The 25,440-nt window shown below is 45.5% G+C and overlaps 1 protein-coding gene across 1 annotated transcript; it reads left to right on the forward strand.

The window, feature by feature from the left end:
- The first annotated feature begins 6,997 nt into the window (after positions 1-6,997).
- Positions 6,998-13,396, forward strand: LOC127313168 (ABC transporter C family member 8). Its single transcript, XM_051343717.2, has 13 exons — positions 6,998-7,291; positions 7,395-9,346; positions 9,450-9,770; positions 9,854-9,940; positions 10,028-10,642; positions 10,773-10,937; positions 11,061-11,355; positions 11,441-11,655; positions 11,737-12,042; positions 12,315-12,378; positions 12,485-12,724; positions 12,876-13,043; positions 13,122-13,396. The coding sequence occupies exons 1-12, from the start codon at positions 7,117-7,119 to the stop codon at positions 12,983-12,985; spliced, it is 4,545 nt and encodes a 1,514-aa protein (XP_051199677.1). The 5' UTR covers positions 6,998-7,116; the 3' UTR covers positions 12,986-13,043; positions 13,122-13,396.
- Positions 13,397-25,440: the final 12,044 nt, after the last annotated feature.

The following is a 25,440-nucleotide window of genomic DNA, read 5'->3' on the forward strand; positions in this document are numbered from 1 at the left end:
TACATCAGATATTTTAACATGACATTATGGCTTTTTCAAAATTACTACTCATTTATTGTTAAAAAGGATTATTTTACCTATAAGAATTCGTCAAACAATAAATTACGCCTCACAATATTTCCAACTAATATCATCCAGCTAACGTGCGTACTCACTTCTTCAATAAATTAGTTCTTTTCCTCATATGTTATAATTTCACTCATACATACAATAATACTACACTAGCAGATATATGCTCCAATCCACCTAAATTCATTCATTTGTTCATATGTTAAAATTTCACTCATACATACAATAATATTTCACTAGACTAAGCAAATTCAATGTTACATGTCTAATTACTAAAGTAAGATACACTGCAGTAAACAACAAATGGTAACAAAATTTGTGCATGTACGAATATAATCAAATATCTCACATAACTCACCTTGATGTATTAGCCCTTCTACTGCCCCTTCATGCACTTAATCACGCACTTAATCACTAGCTATGCTAATTTTCTATCTGTTCGTACGAGAGAAGCGAGAGAAGCAAGAGAAGCAGTAGCTGCGCGTGAGTGAGAACTTGCTCTGTGAGGAGTGAGCATCAGCTGCTTTTAAAGCATGCGGAGTCAGACTGCTGAAGCACTTTCGGTGGTCTATTTCCTGTATCAGTCGAATCATGTCTGCACCAAATGCATGCGAATCGGGCGAGTTACACCCATACAGCATCGAGATCATCAGCTGCAGTCCCTCCATTCAAGCGCCACAGCCAAAACCAGGGCAAAAAAGCAAAGCAATCAACTGAAAAGCAATGCGTGGGAATCAGTGCTCGTGGGAATCAGCGCTCGTGGGAATCAGTGCAGCAGGCCTGCTGCCCTTGTCGGGCCGGCAGCTGACTTGCTGCCACAGCCGGCGGAGGCAGGTGGCCACGTCAGCGTGCCGCCCTTCTTCGTGGCGGCAGGGCCCACCTCGGTCGATGGCCGTAACGGCGGGTGAACGGCGACCTGACCGAGCGGACGTGCCGCCACAACCCACGGCGGTAGGGCCTGCCGCCACAGCCGGCGGCGGCACCTGCCACGTGTCGGCTGGCGAGCGTGCCGCCATGGCACTTTTGCCATTTTCACTCACAGGTGGTCCTTTTTGCCATTTCATTGAGGCAGGTGGTCCTTTTTACCAAAAATTCGCTGAAGGAGGATCCAGATGCATTTTCGGTCATGGCCCCCGCTGCAGATGCTCTAATCAAACAAGTTACGAGCCACTGCCAGACAAACAACATAGCTTCGTTGGTACACCGGGTACTTTGACTTTTGTGACAGCATACTCTCTAAATTAATCGATGAGATAGGTCGCAGATGTTGTCTGAGAGAAACAACTTGCATGAACAGCGATTGACGATCTGTCGATCTGTCAATCGAACGGAGATCAAAATTGGAGCGCCAGTGAGCGATCCCCACGGATAGTCCAGGTGAGTGCGATATACGCTTTACTTGCATTGAATTTCGAAAGCAACAGCTCACGTTTGTCATTGGAAATGTGTGGGCATTTGTAGACTATTTATAATGTCCTAATATAAGTAGTACGGTAGGAAACAAATTGATCTATATCTCAGTTTACTAGGCATGCACGTGTAACTGATCGTTAATTTGATCTAAATAATATAAATAATATAACATAAAAATTATATGAAGTACCATTAAAAAATCTAAAATCTAAAGTTTCTAATGATATATTTTTTGTAATATATATCATATGTTATATTGCTTAAATTAATGATCTAGGGATACGTGTAGATCTAATAAACTGAAACGGAGGGAGTAATATCACATACTTCAAGATACTTTGATGGCATGTCATGACAATAAACAAAGAAAAAGAGTAAAGTGGCACGTAACTAGCTACTACCTCAATCCTAGTATATCTTAAGGCTTATGTTATTTTCAGAAACCATGTCAAGTTTGATTAATTTTTTACCAAATATTATTAACATGTGAAATACAAATCCAATATCATTAGATAGATAATGAAATATATTTTCATATGATATCTACAAAATATCATACTTGTTGGCAGATTTTTCTAAAAGTTTAGTCAAAATTTTCTTGGTTTGATTTTTTGAAAAATAATAAGCCTTAAGCTTTGAGATGGAGGCATTACGTTATGTTATTATAGCATTACACGCCTCAAGACAAAAACATAATAAATGACACAATGCATGAAACCATATATACTCCATCCTGCCTATTTTATGATGTGCACATAATATGAAAATATATTTCATAACAATTCTGAAAATATTATAATTTGTTGTACATGTATATTTTTATTAATATAGATAAATAAACTTTACAAATTTTGACTTTGACCAAATTTTATATGCAACATATTTTGGGCTAGAGGGAGTATAAGTTACTACCATGTTACTGGGAGTGATGTTTTGGCACATGGGAGCGTATGCTCCCTTTATTTCGAAATGCATGTTAAACACATTTTGAAATATCAAAAAAACTGAAACAAAAATTCCGCACGTACATCTTCATGTGCTACGCGCTCACAAAGTCATTTCGTGAAAAAACGAGTTGTCATGTGGCGTGTGTAAAAAGACAAAATTCGGTGCTAAAATAAAGACTTGTCACAAAATAAATTTTCTATTTTTCACGTAGACTACAAAAAATATTATTTTTTCGTGAAACTTGGTGAATACACATATATTATGGAGATGTACATGTAAATTTTTTTGTCTAAATTTTTTAACACTTGGAAATATGTTTTATGGTAGAGGGATCATACGCACCCGGCCAACCTGGGAACCGAATTGAGTTTCTCCATGTTACTAGTGTAAGTTACTCCCCACTATAATCAGCTGTAGGCCATGCCTCGTGAATTACTGGATAGATGGACCTGGCTCCTTCAATTCTGTGCTCATATCTTGCTGCTGAATAATTGTCCCAAGTTGTACTGTATTGGTCCGCTAAAAAATAAGTATACTTCTAGCTTTTATTTTAAATTAAAAAACTAACCAATTTCTAGGAAAACATGGTAACATTTAGGACACTCATTAGGTATCATTCGATTCGTTATGATTTGTAGTTTCGTGATATACTGAATATTATATTTTACTACTTCTATAAAACAGAGGACAAATATTAAAAGTTTTAACTAATGACAAAAGAAAAATGTACGCTTATTATGAACAATAGAGTACATTTCGTCTTCTTTTGTTTATTTCTTCCCTAGAACAAATCCTCTCCACTTTGTTTGGATCAGAAACAAAAGGTATCCTCTCATGACAACGGTAGCTAGGTAGTCAGATCGAATGATGTGTAGAGCTGACATGCTAGTTGTCATTTGGCACAAGTCCCTGGCTCCGTGCTAGTGACTTGAATTTGTTAGATTCGCATGTATGTAAGTACATTAGTATATAAACTTTCCTGTTTTAAAATATGTTACATATAATTCTTAGCCAAAATCAAAATATTATGCTCCTTTCATTTCTTTCTATAGTGCCTACAGATTTTTGGCACAGAAATTAGCGCAAGCGTATTTTTTACACAAGACCCACCGGCTGAACGATTTGAGATCATACTAAAATTAGGGAAATCAATAACTTCCTAACTTACCATAATAAATCCCACAAATCTGTCTGGTTGACTCTCCATATATGTGCAGACAGGTTTAATTAAGACAAGAAAAATATTGCTTCCTAAATCTAAGCAATCCTTGGGGCCATGCATTAGGAATCTCAATTAATTGTTTCTTATTTTGTATGGATTTTTTAATGCATGTCGTGTGGAAGTTGACCGGTGGAGGGGTAACTGAAAAAAAGCCAAGCGACAACCTTATATTGTGAAACAAATGCCAAAAATCTATAGGCACTATAGAAATGAACGGAGGGAGTAAAATTTGAGTTAGTATAAGAAGAAAATATCGACATCCACAATAAAAAAAATGTTTATATTATAAAATATAAGTCATGATGATTATAATACCATTGATTTGGTATTGTAGAAGTTGATAGATTTTGCTATATATTTGATCAAACTTAACAAAGTTTGACTTTGACAAAAATTGTGACTAGTCTAAAAGATCTTACATACATTAGTGAGGGTACATAGTACTTATTTTCAGGCAGTATTATAAGATAGTGTCATGCATATGGTACTATTTCTAAGGCTAGCCATAGTGCTAGTATCATAACTAGTGTCATGCACATTGGTCCCACAAAAATGTTGATGTGGCAGCTACTCTTCTCTCCCGTCGTAGGAGAAGGCGGTTACCAGATCCTACCATCCACCGCCGGCCAGCCTGTGCGTTCTTCCCTCCTCCGACTGCCGTTCCGGCAGCGGAAGGAGTGGAGGACCCCGATGCTAGGCTACGGCTTGTAGATGGCTCAGGGCCTAGTTTGTGTGGTGGCGGCGTTTTAATGGAGGCAGCGCCGTCGTTCCAGCGAATAAGGTGTCCACGCCCCCCATCTCGACAAGGCTGCTCGCGGCGGTGTAAAGGAGTCGACATCATGTGTTCTTCGCTGGTCGTTCGGATCGGCAAGGTTAGTTTTTTCCGGATATGGTAGCAGCGGCGGCGACCCCATCTTGGAATTGTGTTCTCCGGCTTCGTCGTCTCGACGGCATGCGCTCCAGCGCCGTCTAGGAGTCTACGAGATTTGTTTAGGACGGAGTGGGCCGGCGGTTGTCATGTCTTTGGAGTAGGATGGCGACGGCCTGAGCATGGTTGGTTCGGTGCATGGTTTGTGCATGGTGGCAAGCAGATCCAGTGCTCTTCTGTGATATGATCGGATGAAGATGATGGTTCTGGAGTTCGACGAGCATGGGGATGCTCCCCAGCTGACGAGCCACATCGGAGAAGGTTCTGTCGTTCGCGGCAGGCAAGTTCATTGGCTCATAAAGCGGCTTTGTCTGTGATGGTGCTTGTTCGGACCTGGGTATGAAGGTTTGTTGTCCCTCTTGTCACCGGCGGTGCCGTCACGGTGGCGGAGATCGATGGCAGTTGGCGATCTGCAAAGGCATCTTCGAGGAGGTAGTTGTAATGTATCTCTTCTCGGGGTGTTCTATGCAAATGTATCAGGACTTTTGTCCTTGCTCTGTCTAGTATGGGACTACGTGTGTTGTAACTTTAACGAACGAGGGAGCTCCTCGGCAAGGCCCACCATGAGGGGTTTAGGGTTGACGGAATCCTGCAGGTTAATACGAGACATCGCATACCAAACGAACAGGGAGTGAGATTTACTCAAGTTCGGGGCCCTCGATGAGGTAAAACCCTTACTCCTGATTGTCTGATCTTGATTTATCGAATAAAATAGGTTACAATGGGGCAGCCCATAGACTGCTATGGTGAACTCGCGGGAGAGGCAAGGTTTTTTCTAGGGTTGGTGCATGCTAAATAATGTTGGTTGCGTAAGTGTGTCGTTCGGCATGTCCCCTCCTGGCCTTTATATAGGAGGCCAGGTCCCGAGAGTCATGTCCAAACGTACTCGACTAGGTTACATCAAGATCTAATCTATCCTTTCCTTTATCGACGCCTCCTTGCCTTGTTCATCAAGAATCCGTTTTCTTGTAAGTCTTATTTGTTATAACTGACATATGGGCCCACCTTGGATCATGACAATCCTCATGGGCCCCTTGTTGGGCCAAAGGAGGTAGACCAATGTCGAGTACCTGAAGGGTAATGCCCACACCATTAACCAATATTGAAACACGTATATACCTTTCAAAAAAAATTAAAGAGGGGAGAGGAGATTAGAACAACATAGGTGGATAATGTATCATAGCGCATGTCCAGTGGCGAAGGATGGAAAAAAATTGAGGTAGGGCAAACTAAAAAACTGATGCAAATATCAAAGTAGTCGTAAGACATGAAAGTAATATATGATTCTAACGAAATAACTTAGTACGATAGAAACAAAGACATATTTGATACATGTAGAACCAAAAACATAACAATAATACCACTTCAATGCCAAAGCTCTACTTTTTTTTGTAAAAAAGAATAATTTTATCAATATCCATCGTTGAGCAACTACGTCTTAATGATTTTTGTCGCCAATAAACCCTTCCAATTCACCATCTCAATGAGGTGATAATATCTTTGATGAAATCATGATGTGTCTTTCAAATATCAAGAAATCTCTAAAGCTCAATTCTACACGTTTGAATAATGAATATCACAAAGTTAGCCTGCATATACTAAGATTCATGATAAATCTATATAATAGAAATATAGAATCATTGTTATTTACATTGAATATAGAATATGAGTCTATGTTTCCGGTTCGAAGTCGATTTTACATAGTGTTCACATAACTTTATCATACAGAGTCTATTTTTGATGCACAGCTACTCAAAATATTCAGAAAAAATATCTGCATCTAAATGTATTCATCAAAATCAAGGTAGGGCGGCTGCCCTGCCTTGCCCTAAGGGGAGCTTCGCTCCTGCGCATTTCACGAGAAAAGTTAATGCCAAACAAATCTTGTGCACAAGTTTGCATTGAGATTTAAAAGACAATAAATATAGCAGGACAATGATATTGTACTACTTCATGATACTAGGCACTATAGAGAAAATACCATACACAAGTATCATACGCATGTACATGATATTTACCACTATAGCCAGCCTAATGTATAGTATCAGTCACACAAAATTTATTGATTTGTAAAATCTTAAAGCAAAAGTAATGCACAAAATATATTTAACATTAATTCTTTTAATTCTAGTGTTATAATATAATATGGTATTGATATCAGTACGATTTCTCCCATCATTAACCATATCAGCACGATATATGCTCTAGCCAGCTATCCAAGCTACCTCGATCGATGAGCATTCGACAACCACCTGCCGTCTCACATCTGCCAGCCGCGTCCTTGGCCACGTCACGCCATACGTACGCAGACCAGCCTGCAGGGCCAGTGGCAAAGAAAATCCCCATCGGGGCCGCCAGCGTGCGACTTGATCTACTTCCACGAGCTCGATCGTCACCACGCCGCGCGCGAGCAGAAAGCGACGGCGGAGAAATCCGAGTTTTGCAGGGCGTCCACCGGCCGCCACAGGCTGCAGCTAGCGCGCGGCCATTATTCCGGCTCCTCCGTCTGGCCGTATACGTCCGCGCGTGCGTATCTATGTGCACGAATACACTACACACTAGTCTAGCTACGCTCCAACTGAGCAGCATAAACCAGTGGCTCCTCCTCGTCCTACCCAATAATAGGCGTCGCGTCGGCCACTGCATGGGAGGGGCAGGAATAATGGCCGATGATAAGCTCGGCGACCCGGCCATGGCCATTGCCCTTCTCGGTAAGGACGACGAACCTTCCCTCCCTCTTCTTGTAAACCCTTCCTGATTCTTGATCCCTCCTTTGTTTCATCGGCTTAATTAGCTCATCGATCGTCCTGGCAGATTGGCCGTCCTCTTGGATTTGCGGGAAGGAGGGCGCCAGCGGGCTCAACCTCGCGTCGCCGTGCGTGCAGAGGAGCCTGATCGACTGCGTCAATGTGCTGCTCCTCGTCGCCTACGTCTCCGCGCTGCTCGTGGCCTGCGTCAGGGGTCAGTGGGATGGCCGGGGAAGAAGCGGCGCTGGGAGACGGCGGTGGGAGGTGGCCGTCGTGTCCGTCTGCTGCGTGGCGGTCGCGGCCGCGTACGCCGTCGCCGGGTTCACGGAGGCGACGGCCGCCGCGGCTTCCGTCGTCAGGGGGCTGGTATGGCTGGCTGTGGCGGCTTCGTTGCACGTCCACCCGACGAGGCCAGCGAGAACCGTGGCGGTCCTCTGGTGGACGCTCTTCTCGCTGCTGATCACCGCGTACAATGCGGAGATGCTCGCCATGGGGTACGGCCTCGACGTCACGGAGGCGCTGGCCTGGGCGGTGAACCTGTTCCTCCTGCTCAGCGCCATCGCAACGCTGCTCCGGCGGAGCCACGCCCGTCAGGACGACGACGACGGCCTGTCAGAGCCTCTGATCGACAAGGCAGGGCCGGCGCACGACTCGGAGCTATACCGAGCAGGCCTCTTCGGCCAGCTCGCCTTCTCGTGGCTCAACCCTCTGCTGCGCCTCGGCCGCTCCAAGGCGCTGGACCTCGCCGACATCCCGCTCATCGCCGCCGACGACTGCGCGCAGCAGGCCTCGCGCAAGTTCTCCGAGGCGTGGAGCCGCCACCGCCAGGACAAGTCACAGAGCGGGCGCGCCAACAGGCTCGCCCTCGTCCTGTTCAAGTGCTTCCTCAGGGAGATCATGATCGCCGGCTTCTACGCCTTCATGAGGACGCTCGCCATAGCAGTCTCCCCCGCGCTGCTCTTCGCGTTCGTGCGCTACAGCAGCCAAGAACAGAGGGATCACGGCGTCGGACTGTCACTCGTCGGCTGCCTGCTCCTCATCAAGCTCGTCGAGTCGCTGTCCCAGCGCCACTGGTTCTTTGACTCCAGGAGGACCGGGATGCGCATCCGGTCCGCGCTCATGGCGGTCATCTTTCAGAAGCAGCTCAAGCTATCCAGTCAAGGAAGAAAGAACCACTCTACAGGAGAGATCGTCAACTACATTGCGGTGGACGCTTACCGGCTCGGCGATGCTCTCAGCTGGCTGCACATGGCGTGGAGCTCGCCGCTTCAGCTGGCCTTCGCAGTAGGTACGCTCTTCTGGGCGCTCAGGCTCGGGGCTCTCCCGGGCCTCGTCCCCCTGGTCATCTTCGGCTTCCTCAACGTACCGTTCGCGAAGCTTCTGCAAGGGTACCAGGCCAAGTTCATGGTGGCCCAGGACGAAAGGCTCCGCTCCACGTCCGAGGTGCTCAACAGCATGAAGATCATCAAGCTGCAGTCGTGGGAGGACAAGTTCCGGACCATGGTCGAGTCCCTCAGAGACGCCGAGTTCAGGTGGCTGAAGGAGACCCAGATGAAGAAGGCCTACGGCGCCGTCATGTACTGGATGTCCCCGACCGTCGTCTCCGCGGTCATGTACACCGCCACGGCCATTCTGGGGAGCGCGCCCCTGAATGCCAGCACGCTCTTCACGGTCCTGGCCACCCTCAGGGTCATGGCTGAGCCGGTGAGGATGCTTCCCGAGATCCTGACAATGATGATCCAGTACAAGGTGTCGCTGGACCGTATCGAGAAATTTCTCGTAGAAGATGAGATCACAGGAGCTGTCGAGAGGGCATCATCAGATAATAACTCCGATATCCGAGTTCATGTCCAAGATGGGAATTTCAGCTGGAATGCAAATGCAGCCGATCTGGCGCTGAGGAATGTTAACCTTACCATTCGTCAAGGAGAGAAGGTGGCTGTTTGTGGCGCGGTTGGCTCAGGAAAATCTTCGCTCCTTTATGCATTACTTAGGGAGATACCTAGAACATCAGGATCAGTAAGTGACAGAAAAATACATGCTCTCTTCATGCAGATAGAAAGGTTTAATCATGTTCATTCATATCTGAAAGGGTACATGCTAAAATTGTATTTTCTTGCAGGTTGAGGTATTTGGCTCCCTGGCATATGTGTCACAGAACTCTTGGATACAAAGTGGGACTGTTCGCGATAATATACTCTTCGGAAAGCCTTTCAACAAGGAACTCTATGAGAAGGCAATCAAATCTTGTGCTTTGGACAAAGATATAGAAAATTTCAATCATGGTGACCTAACAGAGATCGGTCAGAGAGGGCTAAACATGAGTGGGGGCCAGAAGCAAAGGATTCAGCTTGCCAGAGCCGTCTACAACGATGCGGATATCTACCTCCTAGATGACCCTTTCAGTGCCGTCGACGCACACACTGCCGCGGTTCTTTTCTATGTAAGAGATTGCTCTAAATCTCTATCAAAAATAACAAACTGTTTCCTCCTCAATACGAGATTCTGATGTCAATGTTCATGCAGGATTGTGTAATGACAGCACTTTCAAAGAAGACTGTCATTCTTGTGACGCACCAAGTTGAATTTCTAACTGAAACTAATAGGATCCTGGTAAGATGATCTTCTGAACATGATTGCTCATGATTTCATAAATCAATGATTCTTCTATCAGATGATCCTTTATTTTTTTTTCAACAGGTAATGGAAGGCGGTCAAGTTAAACAACAAGGAAAATACTCAGAACTGCTGGAATCCGGGACAGCGTTTGAGAAGCTGGTTTCTGCTCACCAGTCCTCAATCACAGCACTTGATACAGCTGCCAGCCAACAAAATCAAGTCCAAGAACAGGTGCTTGACGAAAGTATAATGCCAAGTGCATTGCTGTCAACACGGCAGACTAGCGACATCGAAGTCTCAACAAAGGGACCTTCAGTGGTCCAGCTCACGGAAGAGGAGGAGAAGGGGATTGGCAACCTTGGATGGAAGCCATATATAGACTATATAGAGGTCTCTAAGGGAATTTTACCTTTCTGCGGGATGTGTATAGCTCAGGTGCTTTTCACAGGCTTCCAGATTATGTCCACATATTGGTTGGCTGTGGCTATTCAGATCAATGTCAGTAGTGCTCTTCTGGTCGGGGCATATTCAGGGCTCTCTATATTCAGCTGCTGCTTTGCCTACCTTAGAAGCCTATTTGCTGCTACTCTGGGACTCAAGGCCTCCAAAGCATTCTTTACTGGTCTAATGGATTCTGTATTCAAGGCACCCATGTCATTCTTTGATTCAACACCAGTTGGGAGAATATTGACAAGGGTATGGTTTCTTTCTTATCATGCTTCCAAATAAGATAAACCATAGTAGTAGATTAACTGTAACTACTCCAATTCGAAGATTAAGCATTCAAGTACTGATCAGTCCCTGACTAAAAGTTTATCCTCTGCAGGCTTCTTCAGACTTAAGCATTCTTGACTTTGACATACCTTACTCCATGGCTTTTGTGGCGACTGGCGGTATCGAGGTCGTCACAACAGTACTGGTCATTAGTACTGTAACTTGGCAGGTCCTAATTGTGGCAGTCCCTGTTGCAATCACCATGGTATATGTTCAGGTAAGTCTACTTTGCTGTACCTTGATGCGAGCAATTAACCTTAACAATCAGTACCAAATGGCATAATAATAAAATGGATCTTGTGAGCTTACATCCTGATGCTTTGTTTTCCAATTTTTGAAGAGGTACTATGTAGCCTCAGCCAGAGAGCTAGTCAGAATTAATGGAACAACAAAGGCACCTGTCATGAACTATGCCGCAGAATCGATTCTTGGTGTGGTGACAATCAGGGCTTTTGCTGCAACAGACATGTTCATCCGCAACAATCTGCAGCTCATAGACAATGACGCAACAATGTTCTTCCACACTGTTGCTGCCCAAGAGTGGGTGCTTATAAGAGTAGAAGCACTGCAAAGCTTGACAATACTCACGTCATCAATGTTCCTTATTTTGATTCCTCCAGGATTAATTTCACCAGGTATCTATGTATCCATTACAGCGAGCGTCGCCCTTTTTAAACTGTATCCGCAGATTTGATGACCACTTCTCAAATGAATTTACAGGCTTTGCGGGTCTTTGCCTCTCCTATGCTTTGACCCTGACTTCGGCACAGGTTTTCCTGACAAGGTTCTACTCCTACCTAGAAAATTATATCATTTCAGTTGAGAGGATCAAGCAGTATATGCACCTTCCATCAGAGCCCCCCGCTGTAATACCAGATAACAGGCCTCCAATTTCATGGCCACAGGAAGGAAGAATAGACCTGCAAGATCTTAAGGTAAACAGAATTTCCTTTCCTTATTATCGTTGAAATTAAGAACAATAAGAAAAGCTTGCAGTAACTTACACTTCTGAGCAGATTAAATACCGTCCGAACACGCCACTTGTTCTAAAAGGAATCAGTTGCACCTTCCCTGCTGGAAAAAGAATTGGCGTTGTCGGGAGGACAGGAAGTGGGAAATCAACACTTATAAGCTCACTGTTCCGTCTTGTTGATCCTGTGGGTGGGAGGATACTTATTGACAACTTAGACATCTGTTCTGTGGGTCTCAAGGATCTAAGAACTAAACTGAGTATTATCCCCCAAGAACCTACACTTTTCAGAGGAACTGTGCGCAATAACTTGGACCCCCTTGGCTTGCATTCCGATGATGAGATATGGGAGGTGAGAAATAGATGATGTTCCTGCAAAAAGGATATAAATTAAGTCATGAAAGGAGATAAAAAAAAGTCTTACAGGGCATAGTTCTGAAAGAACCATGTTTAATAAAGTTTCTCTTATCGTAGTTCATAAGCACTAGAAGATCTAAGCTTTTCATAAACAAAGAAAAATGGAAATAAAATGTTGTAAGATCTGATCATGTTTAACTTTACTAGATTGCTATATGTACAGTATGTATCTGGTTCTGATTAGACTACTTACATTGAACATTTCAGGCCTTGGAGAAGTGTCAATTAAAGAGATCAATTAGCAGCACTGCTGCTCTTCTTGACACAGTCGGTAAGTATTTGCAGAAATAAAAATATTTTATTAAAAAACAAAAACTGTAGAAAGCAGTTTGAGTTACCAAAAGGTTAAAATAATGTCTCCCTCTTGCCTATGGCAGTGAGTGATGATGGCGATAACTGGAGTGTTGGACAGCGCCAGCTCTTCTGTCTTGGTAGAGTTCTCCTCCGTAGGAACAAAATTCTAGTGCTAGATGAAGCAACAGCGTCCATCGACTCAGCAACTGATGCAATCCTGCAAAGTGTCATCAGGCAGCAGTTCACTAGTTGCACCGTGATAACCATTGCTCACAGGGTCCCAACTGTGACAGACAGTGACAGGGTCATGGTACTTTCCTATGGTACGTTATAGAAAACAAACAAATGATAAAATCTCTGACCCATTCCCCTGAGTTTCCAGTGATAAACTGGCAATGGCATAAAACCTGATCAAGTTATAAGTAAATAACTACACTTATTATATTTGATGATGAGTGTTGATGACTTGTTCAGGTAAGCTTCTAGAATATGACACACCCACCAAGCTGTTGGAAGATCAAGAATCAGCCTTTGCTAAACTTGTGGCGGAGTATTGGGCTAATTGCAAGCGGAACTCGACCTGATTCTATCATTCCGTGCCACTGCATTATACCGAGATGAGGGATTCAGTTAAGATATAAGGTACTGAAAGATTGACATTCCAGTTTTTTAAATTGCATCTATAGCAAGATTGACCTTATCATCTTCTGTTGTTGGTAGGTGAAATTACTGGAAATAGCGAAGACATCAACGACAGTGTACTTTTGGTCAGCGAGGACAATTTTTTGGAGATAGGGTTGATGGAGAGAGCTAGCTCGAGTGAGATGCACTGAGCCGGGTCCTCCAAAATAAACATGCCAATATATGGCCGTAGGGTATTCATTGCAAAACGGAATTGAGGGTCCACTTGTAGCATCATAAATGGCACACTTCAGCTGTATGTCCATATGAATAAAAGGCAAATAAGAAGTGTCAAGATGCCAGTATTTACGATATTTTCCCAAGGCATGCCACACAAAAAAATTACTGTGTATATTGTGTCCTAATACTGACAAATTTCGAGATTGTTGGTTCAACCGTGTGGAAATGCATTGTTGTTCAAAAGGAAGATAGTGCCAATTAACTTTTAAGATTTTATGCATTAAAGTCAAGCTTTCTTAGAATGTACCTAAGTAACCAGTTAAGTCCTGATAAATTTTTCCATGCCTAACATGATTGAGAGGCTGTGTAGTGTTTCTTCTTAGAATCCCTTTTCAGTACCTTAGAGCATGACAACATCATGTCTAGACATACGCTAATTAAAGAGCACTATGAAACCAATTTATTATGGCATATATTGATTTCTCCAGTTATTCTTAGTGGTCGTTGGATAGCTAAATTCACTGAAATATTTAAAATTAACAAGAGACAGATAGTGAACTGCATAATCTCCCCACCTTTAAAATTGTTCAGCACTTCGAATAATGATCAGTAGCATAAGTTTAAGTCTGGGATTTCAAAACCACAGAAGGAGCAGGACGTTATTCAGCGAAGTTGTGCATTTGAAATATGTTAAACAAAATGGAGTCAGATTGTTTTGCTAATTTCTAAAAACCAATAAGTTGACACAGAATTTGAAGTTAAGAAGTTAACTCATAATTAAGAAGAGAATGCGCACTACAAAAAAGTTAAGGCAAAATCAGTGACCAGGAACACAAAAACTTTAGGTTATACTACCGATGTAAACAAAGTTAATACAGTTAATGCAACAGTACTTATGTTAGGAAACAAGTAAGACCTGTTTGAGTGTAGAACACTGAACTAGCAAAGCTAAACAGGATATTAGTAACAAGTCCAACCTTCCTATTCATTTCGTATTGCTTAACAAGCTGATATATAGATGTTCCTTATAACCATTGCCGATACAGAGTTAGCTACTGTTATAATTCTCCTCATTGCCAACTTCAGAACACTTGTATCTTTTTTAAACATAAGGCCATAGGCCCGGCTTTATATAAATAAAGCCACACGGCAATCACAATATCCGAATAGCATACAAGCAGGTTCCTGAACACCACACATGCCTCAACTCAAGTCCTCACATGTAGAGACCCCGGATACAAGGAGCCAACACACACCCACACGACACCCCAGAGTACAGGTAGATGGCTGGCTTCATCGGTCTTGTGCGCGCGTCGTAGTCTGGAGCCTCCTAACCCCTTCCATCACCACGTCCAAAGTCGCCCGGTCCCTCTGTCTGACCAGAGCCCTCCATCGCTGCATATACGAGTGCATGTGAAAGAAAACATCAGTGGGGTTGTTGATAAGCTTTCCTTCCATAGCTAGTTTGTTCCTAATATTCCAAAGCGCCCAACACTGGGCCGCGAAGGTGAACCAAGCTAGCCTACGTAAGGACCCCGAAAGACTCTGGACAAGCGCAATGAGATGCCCAGCCCCTGCTGGGTTCCAGTTACATTGCAGGAGCTCCCTCGCTCCCGCCCATGCCAGTTTGGCAAGATGGCATGAGAAGAAAATGTGGTTACAATCCTCCTCCTCCCCACAGAAGGCGCACGCCCCCGTCGTCGGGCCATTTCTCCTAGCCACCTGCACCCCAGACGGTAGCCGGCTCCTGATGAGCTGCCACAGGAAAACTCTGATCCTGGGCGGGACCCTCGTCTTCCAGACTTCCCTAAAGTGCGTCACCACCGCCCCTTGCGAAATGCGCCCGTAGATGGATCTGGTGGAGAAACACCCGGAGGACTCGAGAGCCCAAGACACCTCGTCCTCCCCTACGGAGAAAGGGTGGAGATCGAATATCCTACATAGGTTCTCCCATTCCACGACCTCCGCAGTGCCAAAGGCCCTCCGAAATCTGATGTGCCACCCATTGGCATCCCGCACTCCCGCAACTGTGGCAAAGTGGTTGTCACAACATTGAAAGAGACGGGGAAACAACAGCCTCAGGGGACCCTTCCCCGTCCACCAATCGAGCCAGAAGTACGTACGTCTCCCATCCACGACCTTGTGCCTCGCTCCCAGCTTAAAGTACCATTTGATCTTCTGTATGGCATTCCAAAACTGGGAGCCCTTCGTTGGTACAAGCGGGGAGAAGATATCGTTCCCCCCCAGGTACTTGGCTCGGATCAGGTCTGCCCAAAGACCCTCCGCACCCTGGTAAAGCTTCCAAATCCATTTCAACATCAGCGAAATGTTCATCAATTTCGTGTTGAGGATTCCCAATCCTCCCAGCTCCTTGGGCTTACATACCGTCGCCCAGTCGACCATATGGTACTTCCTCTTATTCCCGGCTCCATCCCAGAAGAATCGGGCTCTAGACTTATTCATTTCCCCATGTGTCGCCTCGTGTAGAAGATAAATACCCATGGCGAACATCGGCAAGCTCGACAGACAGGAGTTAGTCAGCTCGAGCCTCCCAGCCGAAGACAGAAATAGTCCCTGCCATGGGTCAACACTATGACCCACTCTCTCCGTCAGGAAGTACCAGTCTGCTACCGATAAAGTCTTGTCCGAGACAGGAAGGCCTAGGTAAGACATCGGCAAGCTCCCGAGGTTGCAATTAAGCAAGTCGGCCAACCTGCGTCGCTCCGCATCGTCAACCCCTGTGACGATCACCTCACTCTTAGTGAAGTTGATCTTGAGACCCGACATGTTCTTGAAACAGAGTAAAAGCAGCTTCAGATTCGCAATCCCGATATCCGAAGGTTCAATCATGATCATCGTGTCATCAGCATATTGGAGGTGGGTGATTCCCCCTGGAATGAGGTGGGACACAACCCCATGTATGTGTCCACTCTCCTTGGCCCTGGTAAGGATCGCTGCCAGGGCGTCCACCATAAAGTCAAAGAGAATGGGGGACAAGGGGTCCCCCTGTCGGACCCCCCGCGCGTTCCGGAAATATTGACCAACCTCCCCATTGATGTTGATCGCCGTCTGTCCCCCTGAGACAAGTTGCATTAGCCTGTGAACCATCCCAGCTGAGAATCCCTTCCTCAGTAGGACTTCACGGAGGAACTCCCAGTTCACTCGGTCATAAGCCTTCTCGAAGTCCAGTTTAAGTAGGAGGCCCTTGAGCTTCTTGACACGCAGCTCATGGGCAATCTCATGCAGTGCTAGCACCCCCTCGTGCAGGCACCGCCCTCTGATGAAGGCCGTCTGACTCTTATCGATCGTCCTATGAGCAATCGGGGTCAATCTAGTCGCATATGCTTTGGCTACAAACTTAAATATCACGTTAATGAGCGCAATAGGCCTGTAGTGTTTAATCTCATCCGCCCCTCTAATCTTCGGAATTAAAGAAATGATACCATAATTAAGGCGCGCAATGTCAACTCTTCCTAGAGCAAAATCATTGAGGATGTTGAGGATGGGTCCCTTAAGGCTCTCCCAGAACCTCTTAAAGAACAACACCGGGAGCCCGTCCGGTCCAGGTGCCGAATCTGGTTTCATCTCAGCAAGCACCTCGTCAAGCTCCGCCGGCGTGAAGGTAAGTAACAGATCCTCATTCTCCCCTTGAGAAACCCGTTCCTCAGCCGGCCAGAGGTTTGGGCCTAAGGAGAAAACTTTCTCCTCCCCCACCGACCCCATGAGTCCCTGGTAAAAACCATAGATGTGGTCCACCAGGTCTTGTTGAACGGAGATTTCCCCATCTCCCGTAATTAGGCGGGGGATCATGCATTTCCGGCGCCTACCGTTCGCGAAAGCATGGAAGTAGGCCGTGCACGCATCTCCCTCCAGCGTCCACCTCACACGACTCCTCTGTTTCCAATACTCCTCCTCAAGGCTGTCCGATGCAATGATCTGATCCTCCAAGTTGTATCGGAGAGCCCATCCCTCCTCATCCAGCTCGTCAGCATCAGCCTTCGTATCTAACTCCTGGATCCGTTTCACCAAGTCTTCACGGAACACCCGGCGTTCTCTCCCTAGATTGGCCCCCCAGCCCTTGAGGAACTGCCTGAGTCCTCGAGCAATATGCTGCCAAAGGTCAATACTCGACCTGTGCTCCCCTGCGGCCATTATGGCCGAATCAATCTTGCCCCGTACCAGCTCCCCAAAGCCTGGTACCCCGAACCACCACGTTTGAAAGAAGAAGCGTGGGGAGCGTACTAGCCCTCGCTCCCCGTTGTCCAAAATCAAAGGGCAGTGGTCAGACCCAATCCTCGTGACGGCCGCCAGGGACGTGAGGCTAAAGAAGTTGCCTACTCTGTATCTTTCCCTACTCTGGTATATGACTTCCAGGCTAAAGAAGTTGCCTACTCTGGTAGTATATCTTTCCCTACTCTGGTATATGACTTAGGAAAAAGAAAGAGAGAAGATAAAGCCAAATGTTAAAACTAGAAAGGAGATAAAGAGTAATTATTATAATAAAAAATTATTTAACCACTGTTCCAACTTGTCCATCGCATGTTCATATATTTTGCCAAGGCTACAGAGTCCAAACTTATGCAGTAGACTAAATTAATACATTGATTGATGTTGTTCTTGATACATTGATCAGAAAGACCTCTCATTAGGGGTTCAATAAAACGGACAAAAACCTGGAACCCTAAATCTCTCGATTGAACAGCCCAGTCGAATAGATTCCTTACAAAAGCAGGATGGAATTTCACTCGTGCAGCTACTGATTCCGATGACCAGGTCAACATCCCGCGGATCAGCAATTAAGTTAGAACTTCCGAAGCATAATGCGCGGGGGAATGGCAATTTTTTTTTATCAATTTATGGCGACTAGGGACGTACCGGGAAGATGTCAGGAGCGAATTTCCCCCAAGAAAAAACACGAGGAATATGCAGTCTGGCTGTTTCGGATTGGGAGACCGCCAACTAGCGCGACCTCGGGGGTTCGAGATGCGCGAAGAGCATCGCAGTAGCTGCCATGGAGGCGGCGGGAATGGGAGAGACCACCCTGCGGCAAATCTTCTCGCGAGAAAATCAGGGAACGAGGAACTGGAAGCAGAGAGGACAGAGGAGGGAGTCCCATGTGGTTTGGGGCTTTATTCTTACAATCAGCCGAAGGCTTCTTCAATCCGCTTGGGATGATCGTCTTGTACTCGGCCCTGTTAAGCCCAATTAGGATGAAACTTCTATAGGACAGGTCCAGTAAGAATCCCTTAAATCGGGCCACCATTGTGGAACAAGCTTGAGCCAAGCGGCATAGATCCAAAAAATATGATCTCCTCAGATTATATTTACCTACTAATAATGGGAGAAATGCTAAAAAAAACTAATAATGGAAGAAAATATGTAGATGCATATTGAATGAGTTATGGTGGCTTCTTGATGCTCCCTCTTTGCAAATATGTAGTGCATCTTAGTTTTTTAATAAAATAATGCAAATTTTGACCAAATCTGTAAAAAAAAATATCAACATCTATAACAATAAATCAGTATTATTAGAATACTTATGAATTATACTTTCACATTTTATGTATTTAAAATTATATTTTTGTTATATTTTTACATACATATTCAAACCTTACATCGTTTGATTTTTGGAAACTGATACGCACGACATTTTAGTAGAGAGGGAATACAACCGTAGAGTCTGCGGGTGTACCTTGTTGGTCATCTTTTTTGTTAGATTGTCTTATTTTAATTAATAAAGTCAGATTGTGGATCTAATAAAATAAGAGATGCCATCTACCACTAAACAACAGAGAGATACCATCTCATTTGGGAAATAGCCTAAAAACATTACTCACCAAATGGCATTCGAGTTTTTTATCCAACTCGTATGGACAAAATTGAAGCTTTTAGGTTTGACCAAACAAAAACAAAATTGACCCACTTCTTACAATGTTAGGTTGGAAAATTGGTATAAGGGGCTAAAATTCAGAAATTGGGTAATGCAGTTTTGTTTGAGCATGTCTGTATCCACTTCTTATCCACATTGAATTTGAGAATCCAACACCAAATTAGTATGATAAATCAAGATATTCCCCTATTTCATTTTATTCACATGCGGATATTTTCACATTATTTTCTTGAATATGAATATCAGATATATTGAATTATCCAAGGCATTTCACCCAAAATTACAACTATGGTGCCCATGTAGAAAGAGCTACTACACAGTATAACCTGCACCCACCATTTCGTTGCTCATGTAAAAGTGCAATATGCCCTTTGATTTTATTTTGGTAGTGATGATGAAAATTAAAGGGACTAATTAGTGCTAAGTTCATGAGCGGGTTTTATTACATGTGCAGTGAATGACATGGATCAACGACCATCGGAAATCAAAGTGCTCAAGCTGAATCTTTGGGAAGACATGCTAGCATAGCTTTTTATGTTTCTTTAGTACTGTAATAGGGATCTCGCAGTACTGAGAGGATATCGTTGGGAGGTGAAATAGCGAGCTCTTTTCATCGTTTTGGCTCATCCCAAAATCCAAAGCCAAAATGCCCAACAGGGACAATTCATTGACAAACCTGTAGTTAAAGCATCCCAGCTCGTTGGCGCTCCCCATGCCCAAATCGGCCGGCAAAATTTTCGTCCGGATTGAAAGAAGATTTGGCCTGGGGAGCGCCGAAGTTCCAGCCGTCTCCCCGGCAGAAAACCCCCAACCTCGACCATTTGACATATTTCAAACAAATTCAACAAAAAATTTAACAAGTTCGGCGAGCAAGAGTACGAAAATTGCTGAAACAAATTCGGCGATAATTAGTACTCCCTCCGATCCGAAATAAGTGTCTGATAGGACATTTTGTAAAAACAGCCTCGTATCTGTTTTTTTACTTAACCCTCAGTCCACCCATTCTATTCCATCTCCGTCTCATACAAAAAAAAAAGCCCACAGGCCACAGCCGGACACGCACAGAGCCACACGGACTGGTTTCCTCACGGAAAAAAAGTCTCCCTCGATCTTCCATCTCCCTCGATCCCCCGTCTCGTACGCAGCTCCAGCGAACCTCGATTCCGATCCGACCTCGCCGGCGCTGCACCATCTGGACCTCCTCCCTCCGCTCCCGCTCCCAATTCGAAGGCCTCCGCTCTCTCGCGTCAGATCGATGCCGGCGGCACATCCTCGCTGACGAGAGGGCGCCTCCGCCTAGAAACATGCCGGCGCGGTGGGCTTCCTCGCCGGCGCGTGGTGCCCCGTCAAGTTCGCCAGCCCGCGTCCCGCGCGTGGCCGAGGTGGTCTGGTGCAGATGCACGCCGGCAATGGTCAGCCGGTCACCTGGATTCGAGGATCCATAGTTTTCTGATCTCAGAAGGGGTTATCTGTAAAAATGCATGTGTATTAACCGTCCGACACTTATTTCGGACCGGAGGGAGTACAATGTTTAACAAGTGCTGAAACAAATGAAGCACACAATTTCACAATTTTTCAAACACATTATGACAGACTAGTTGGCGTCTGCGTTGGCGTTGCCTCGGAGCGTCCATATGTGTTCCACCAGATCATCTTGCAACTGATGATGCATTGTAGAGTCTTGAATCTCCTGGCGCATAGCAATGAAGGCGGCCCATGATGGAGGCACCTGGTGATTAGGCTGTGCAAGAGGACTCTCTCTCTCATATGGTGCTTGTTGCTCAGCCAGAGGAACCGGATGTTTTCGCTCATTTTCAAAAATCATGTTGTGTAAGCACACACAACAATTCATCACCTCCCACATCTGATCTTTGGACCAAATCATAGCGGGGAACCGGACGACAGCAAATCTCTGTTGGAGGACACCAAATGCACGCTCGACGTCTTTTCGGCAAGCTTCTTGTTTCTTGACAAACTTGCAAAGTTTAGGGGTGCTGGGTTTCGAGATAGTCTTCACAAATGTTGCCCACTTTGGATAGATACCGTCTGCAAGGTAGTATCCTTTGTTGTAGTGCCGACCATTGATCACATAGTTCACCGGGGGAGCATGACCCTCAACAAGCTTGGAAAAGATCGGGGAGCAGTTTAGGACGTTGATGTCATTGTTGGATCCAGGCATACCAAAGAAAGAGTGCCAAATCCGGAGATCATGGGTAGCCACTGCTTCAAGTATCACAGTGCAGCCATTTTTGTGACCCTTGTACATTCTCTACCACGCAAACGGACAGTTCTTCCATTTCCAATGCATGCAGTCAATGCTTCCAAGCATCCCTGGAAAACCCCTAGCTTCATTTGTTGCAAGGATCCTCTGAGTGTGATACGGGGTGGCCTATGGACACCGCCTCCTCAAGACCAACAAGCCCTCCTCGTGGTCCAATGACACGAGCTCGAGCCAAAGCTCTACACCAAGAGGTGAATTCGCTCCTCTCTACATATGCCTTTGACACCCCTTTGGATGGCGTGCTACTTCATGCAAATACCTTATGTTCAATCAGGTACATCGACCAAGACACAAGCCATGGAGACCGAGCCAATGAAGAGAGAGCTGGAAATGATGAAGATGGAGCTACAGCGCCCCAGCCGGAACTTCCGCCCCCCAGGACCGGAACTTCCGGCCAGATGCCCCCTAGATGCTTCCAAGATGCCCTCCAGCGCCCAGGAAAAAGCATCAGGCCGGAACTTCCGCCCCGAGGGACCGGAACTTCCGCCCCACCGGAACTTCCGCCCAAGTTCCGCCCAAGTTCCGAAACTGCGCGAAAACAACACTGGATGTTACTGCGAGGAAATGGACCATTTTCGGAACTAGGCCGGAAGTTGGCCGGAACTTCCGCCCCGACCGGAACTTCCGCCCAGGACGGCCGGAACTTTCGCCCATGACCGGAACTTCCTCCCAGGACGACCGGAACTTCCGCCCCATCGAACTTCAGCACAACAGCACTTTTCAGCGTGTAACTTATCCCTTCGCCCCCACCTATAAATAGCCTTGTTGGCTCAGATCTGAGATTAGACTTGATGTGAAATTAAACCTGAGCTTAGCTCACCCTTGTGGGAACCCTACCTAGATCTTTGATCTTGTACCCACCCGGGCTCCTTATCGACTCGTGAAGATCTCTTTGGTGACTTCTACCGTTTGTTTGATCTTTTGCTTGCACTTCTACCTATTTGGTCTTTTGCTTGTACTTCTATCAACCTTCCGGTCTTTTCACCCTTCTAGATCTTGCGAGCTTCGATTTGTCGATCTCTTTGCGGGACTTCTACCGGAAGGTCTTTTCCTGCAACCTCTATCGAGTTGGTGGTTCGGGCCAACGAGGGAAAACCGATTGTGTGCGTGTGTGTGTTGTATCCCCACGATTCCCCTCGCGTTCTTCGTGTTCATCGCGTTAATCCACCTCCCCCACGAATTCCACCCAAATCCGTAAAGATCGGGCACATCCTTGGGCTTAGCCCTTATCATATGGTATCAGCAGCTCTTTGGTTGACACGGATTTGACCCCCACAATCCCCAATTCCACCAATTTCGCCCAAAAAATTTCCCAAAATTTTTTCCCAAAAAAATAGCCCCAAATTGGCCTTGGTTGGATCTCGCGATTTGTTGAGTTTTTGGTGGTTTTGGTCCAATAGAAACTTGTCTTTGGTGTTGATCTGCAATTCCCCCACTTTCCCACAGCTTCTAGTGCCAAATTTTCCGCGAATTCGAAGATTTTCGGCCCGGATTTCCGCCCAAATCGAAGAACAGCCCGCAGATCTGATTGCGACCGGAAGTTCCGCCCGGGACCGGAAGTACCGCCCCTCAGGACCGGAAGTTCCGGCTAGCCAAAATTTTGACAGCATCCTTCGTTTTTCATTTTGGCACTAACCCCCTTGTGTTTGGACTTCGGTTTGTGTGCCATTTCAGCTACCACAAAGCTTCCGCAACATCGACAACGACGACGGCACCCCGAGGATCCAAGCGGTTCATTTGACACCTCCACCACCATAGCAAGTTCAAGATCGTCGGCCACCTTCATCAAGTGGTATAACTTGCCTCTAACTTGTAGCCCTAGCCTCTTTTGCGTACCTTTCCTATTGAGAGTGGCTTTCTAGTGTTGCGAAGCATTGCGCAAGCGTCCCGACCGTGAGGGTGTGCGTGTGTTGAGCAAAGCTACGAAGCAAGCTCGTGTGAAAAGATAAACAAAAGAAGTGTGACATACTTACACAGATAGTAGTATCCTTGCGTAGTGAGAAAAAGAAAGAAAAATACAAAAAGAGAAAAGAGTGTGAGTTACCTATACACAAAAGAGTCCAAAGCTTATAAGCAAAAGAGAGAAAAGAGAAGAGAGGCGTCTTGCGCAAATCTTATTGCTTCTCAATTTTTCAACCAAGCCACGGTCTCTCTTGCGTTAGCGTGACACCGAGCTAGTAGTCTTCGCTAGGACCAATTTTGTTCGTGCTCATTTTCCAAGTCGCGCTAACCCCATTTTGTCCCACGTGTGTGTTCCACCTTGTGTATGCCTTTTGTGATCACCGCCTTTGACTTGTGCCTTTTGGATCTTACCCACTTTTGACAATAGACTTTTCGTTTGGTTCTTCCATTTGGCTTTCCACATCCATACCTAACACCATATAGAGTTTTTGGTTTTGTGTGTGTGCATACATATCGGTTGTCCTCCGCCTTGAAACACCTTTTCGATTTTGGTTTGCAAGTTTTGACACTTTTGGTAGTCTTTCCTAACCACCCACCACATAGTTCTTGTTTTAGTTGTAACCATGTCTAGTGGAGAAGGGAACCAACTACCGATGACGCGGCACCAACATTGGATAGCTACTCAAGCCGTCCACGCCAAGCTCAATCAATTTGAAGCCATGATCAAGGATACCAACGTCCGCTATGAAGAAAGAGCTCAAGTGCAAAGGATTGACCTCAACAACCAAGTTCAAGACCTCAATGAGAAGATTGAAACTCAAGGCAATAAGTTGAAGGCAGCACTCGCCATACAAGGTCAAGAGACAAGGGAAATGAAGACGGCGTTGGACAATATCCTCCATACACTCAACCGTCAAGAAAATAGAAGACACCACTCAAGGTCTTCGCGCTCTCATAGCTCAAGGTCACGAGCTCCTACACCGTCTCACCATGATTCCAATGAAGACCCACGCCACCATAATGTGGATGTTCAAGTGCTTCACCAACAAGCTCTAGAAGCGGAGCAAGCTCGACTTCGACTTGTCCAAGAACGTCAACGCCTTGAAGAAGAGCGTCTCCAACAAGACAATCTCAATGCTCAATTCCAACAAGAGCAAGAACGCCTTCGACATGATCAAGAGCTAGTTCGAGCAAGGGAACAAGAGCGTCTCCGCAATGAACAACAAGCACTTGAAGAACAAGAGTGGCAACGACAAGTACAAGAAGCTCAAGCTAGAAGACATCGCCTTCATGAAGAAGAAGCAAGGCAAGCACGCCAAGAGCGCCAAATCATCAATGTTGTTCAACCTCAACGCCCTCAAGGTCAAGATAATCGCCGTCATCATGATGATCGACCTCATGCTAGAAGACCACCTCCAAGGGCAAGAAATGAGGAATCAAGTCATCACCAAGCATCAAGTGAAGAAAGTGTGATGCCTCGACGCTTCCACAACAATGATGATCAAGATGAAGGTCATGGAAGACCACCTCCTCGTCAACAACATAGCAACAACAATCGAGATGCTCAAGGTCCACAACCTCAACCTCGACCACGTCAAGACCATGATGAAGAAAGACCACCGCCTAGACGCAATGATCGTAATGAGGAAGAAATCTTTGGGAAGCTAAAGTTCACCATGCCCAAGTTCCAAGGAGAGGAAGACCCCGATGCATACTTGTCTTGGGTCCTCAAGGTTGACAAGATATTCCGCATCCACAACTTCTCCGAAGCAAAGAAAGTCGCCATGGCATCCCTTGAGTTTGAAGGATATGCAAATGTTTGGTGGGAAGAAGTGAACAAGAAGCGTGACAAGGAAGACTTAGAGCCCATTGACACATGTGAAGAGATGCAAGAAGTCATGCACAAACGCTTTGTGCCCACCCACCACAAGCGTGACCTCTTCAACAAGCTTACTCAACTCAAGCAAAGCTTCAAGTCCGTTGAGGAGTATGATACGTCCAAAACGTATCTACTTTCCCGAACACTTTTGCTATTGTTTTGCCTCTAATTTGTGTATTTTGGATACAACTAACACGGACTAACGCTGTTTTTAGCAGAATTGCTC

This window comes from Lolium perenne, chromosome 7 (assembly GCF_019359855.2).
Source record: "Lolium perenne isolate Kyuss_39 chromosome 7, Kyuss_2.0, whole genome shotgun sequence".
In the NCBI taxonomy this organism is placed as follows: Eukaryota; Viridiplantae; Streptophyta; class Magnoliopsida; order Poales; family Poaceae; genus Lolium; species Lolium perenne.

Coding starts and splice junctions, on each gene's coding strand:
- LOC127313168 (XM_051343717.2), top strand. CDS start 7,117: ATGTGCACGAATACACTACACACTAGTCTAGCTACGCTCCAACTGAGC. Junction 9,347..9,449: donor TACCTAGAACATCAGGATCA/GTAAGTGACAGA, acceptor ATTTTCTTGCAG/GTTGAGGTATTTGGCTCCCT. Junction 11,656..11,736: donor TAGACCTGCAAGATCTTAAG/GTAAACAGAATT, acceptor ACTTCTGAGCAG/ATTAAATACCGTCCGAACAC.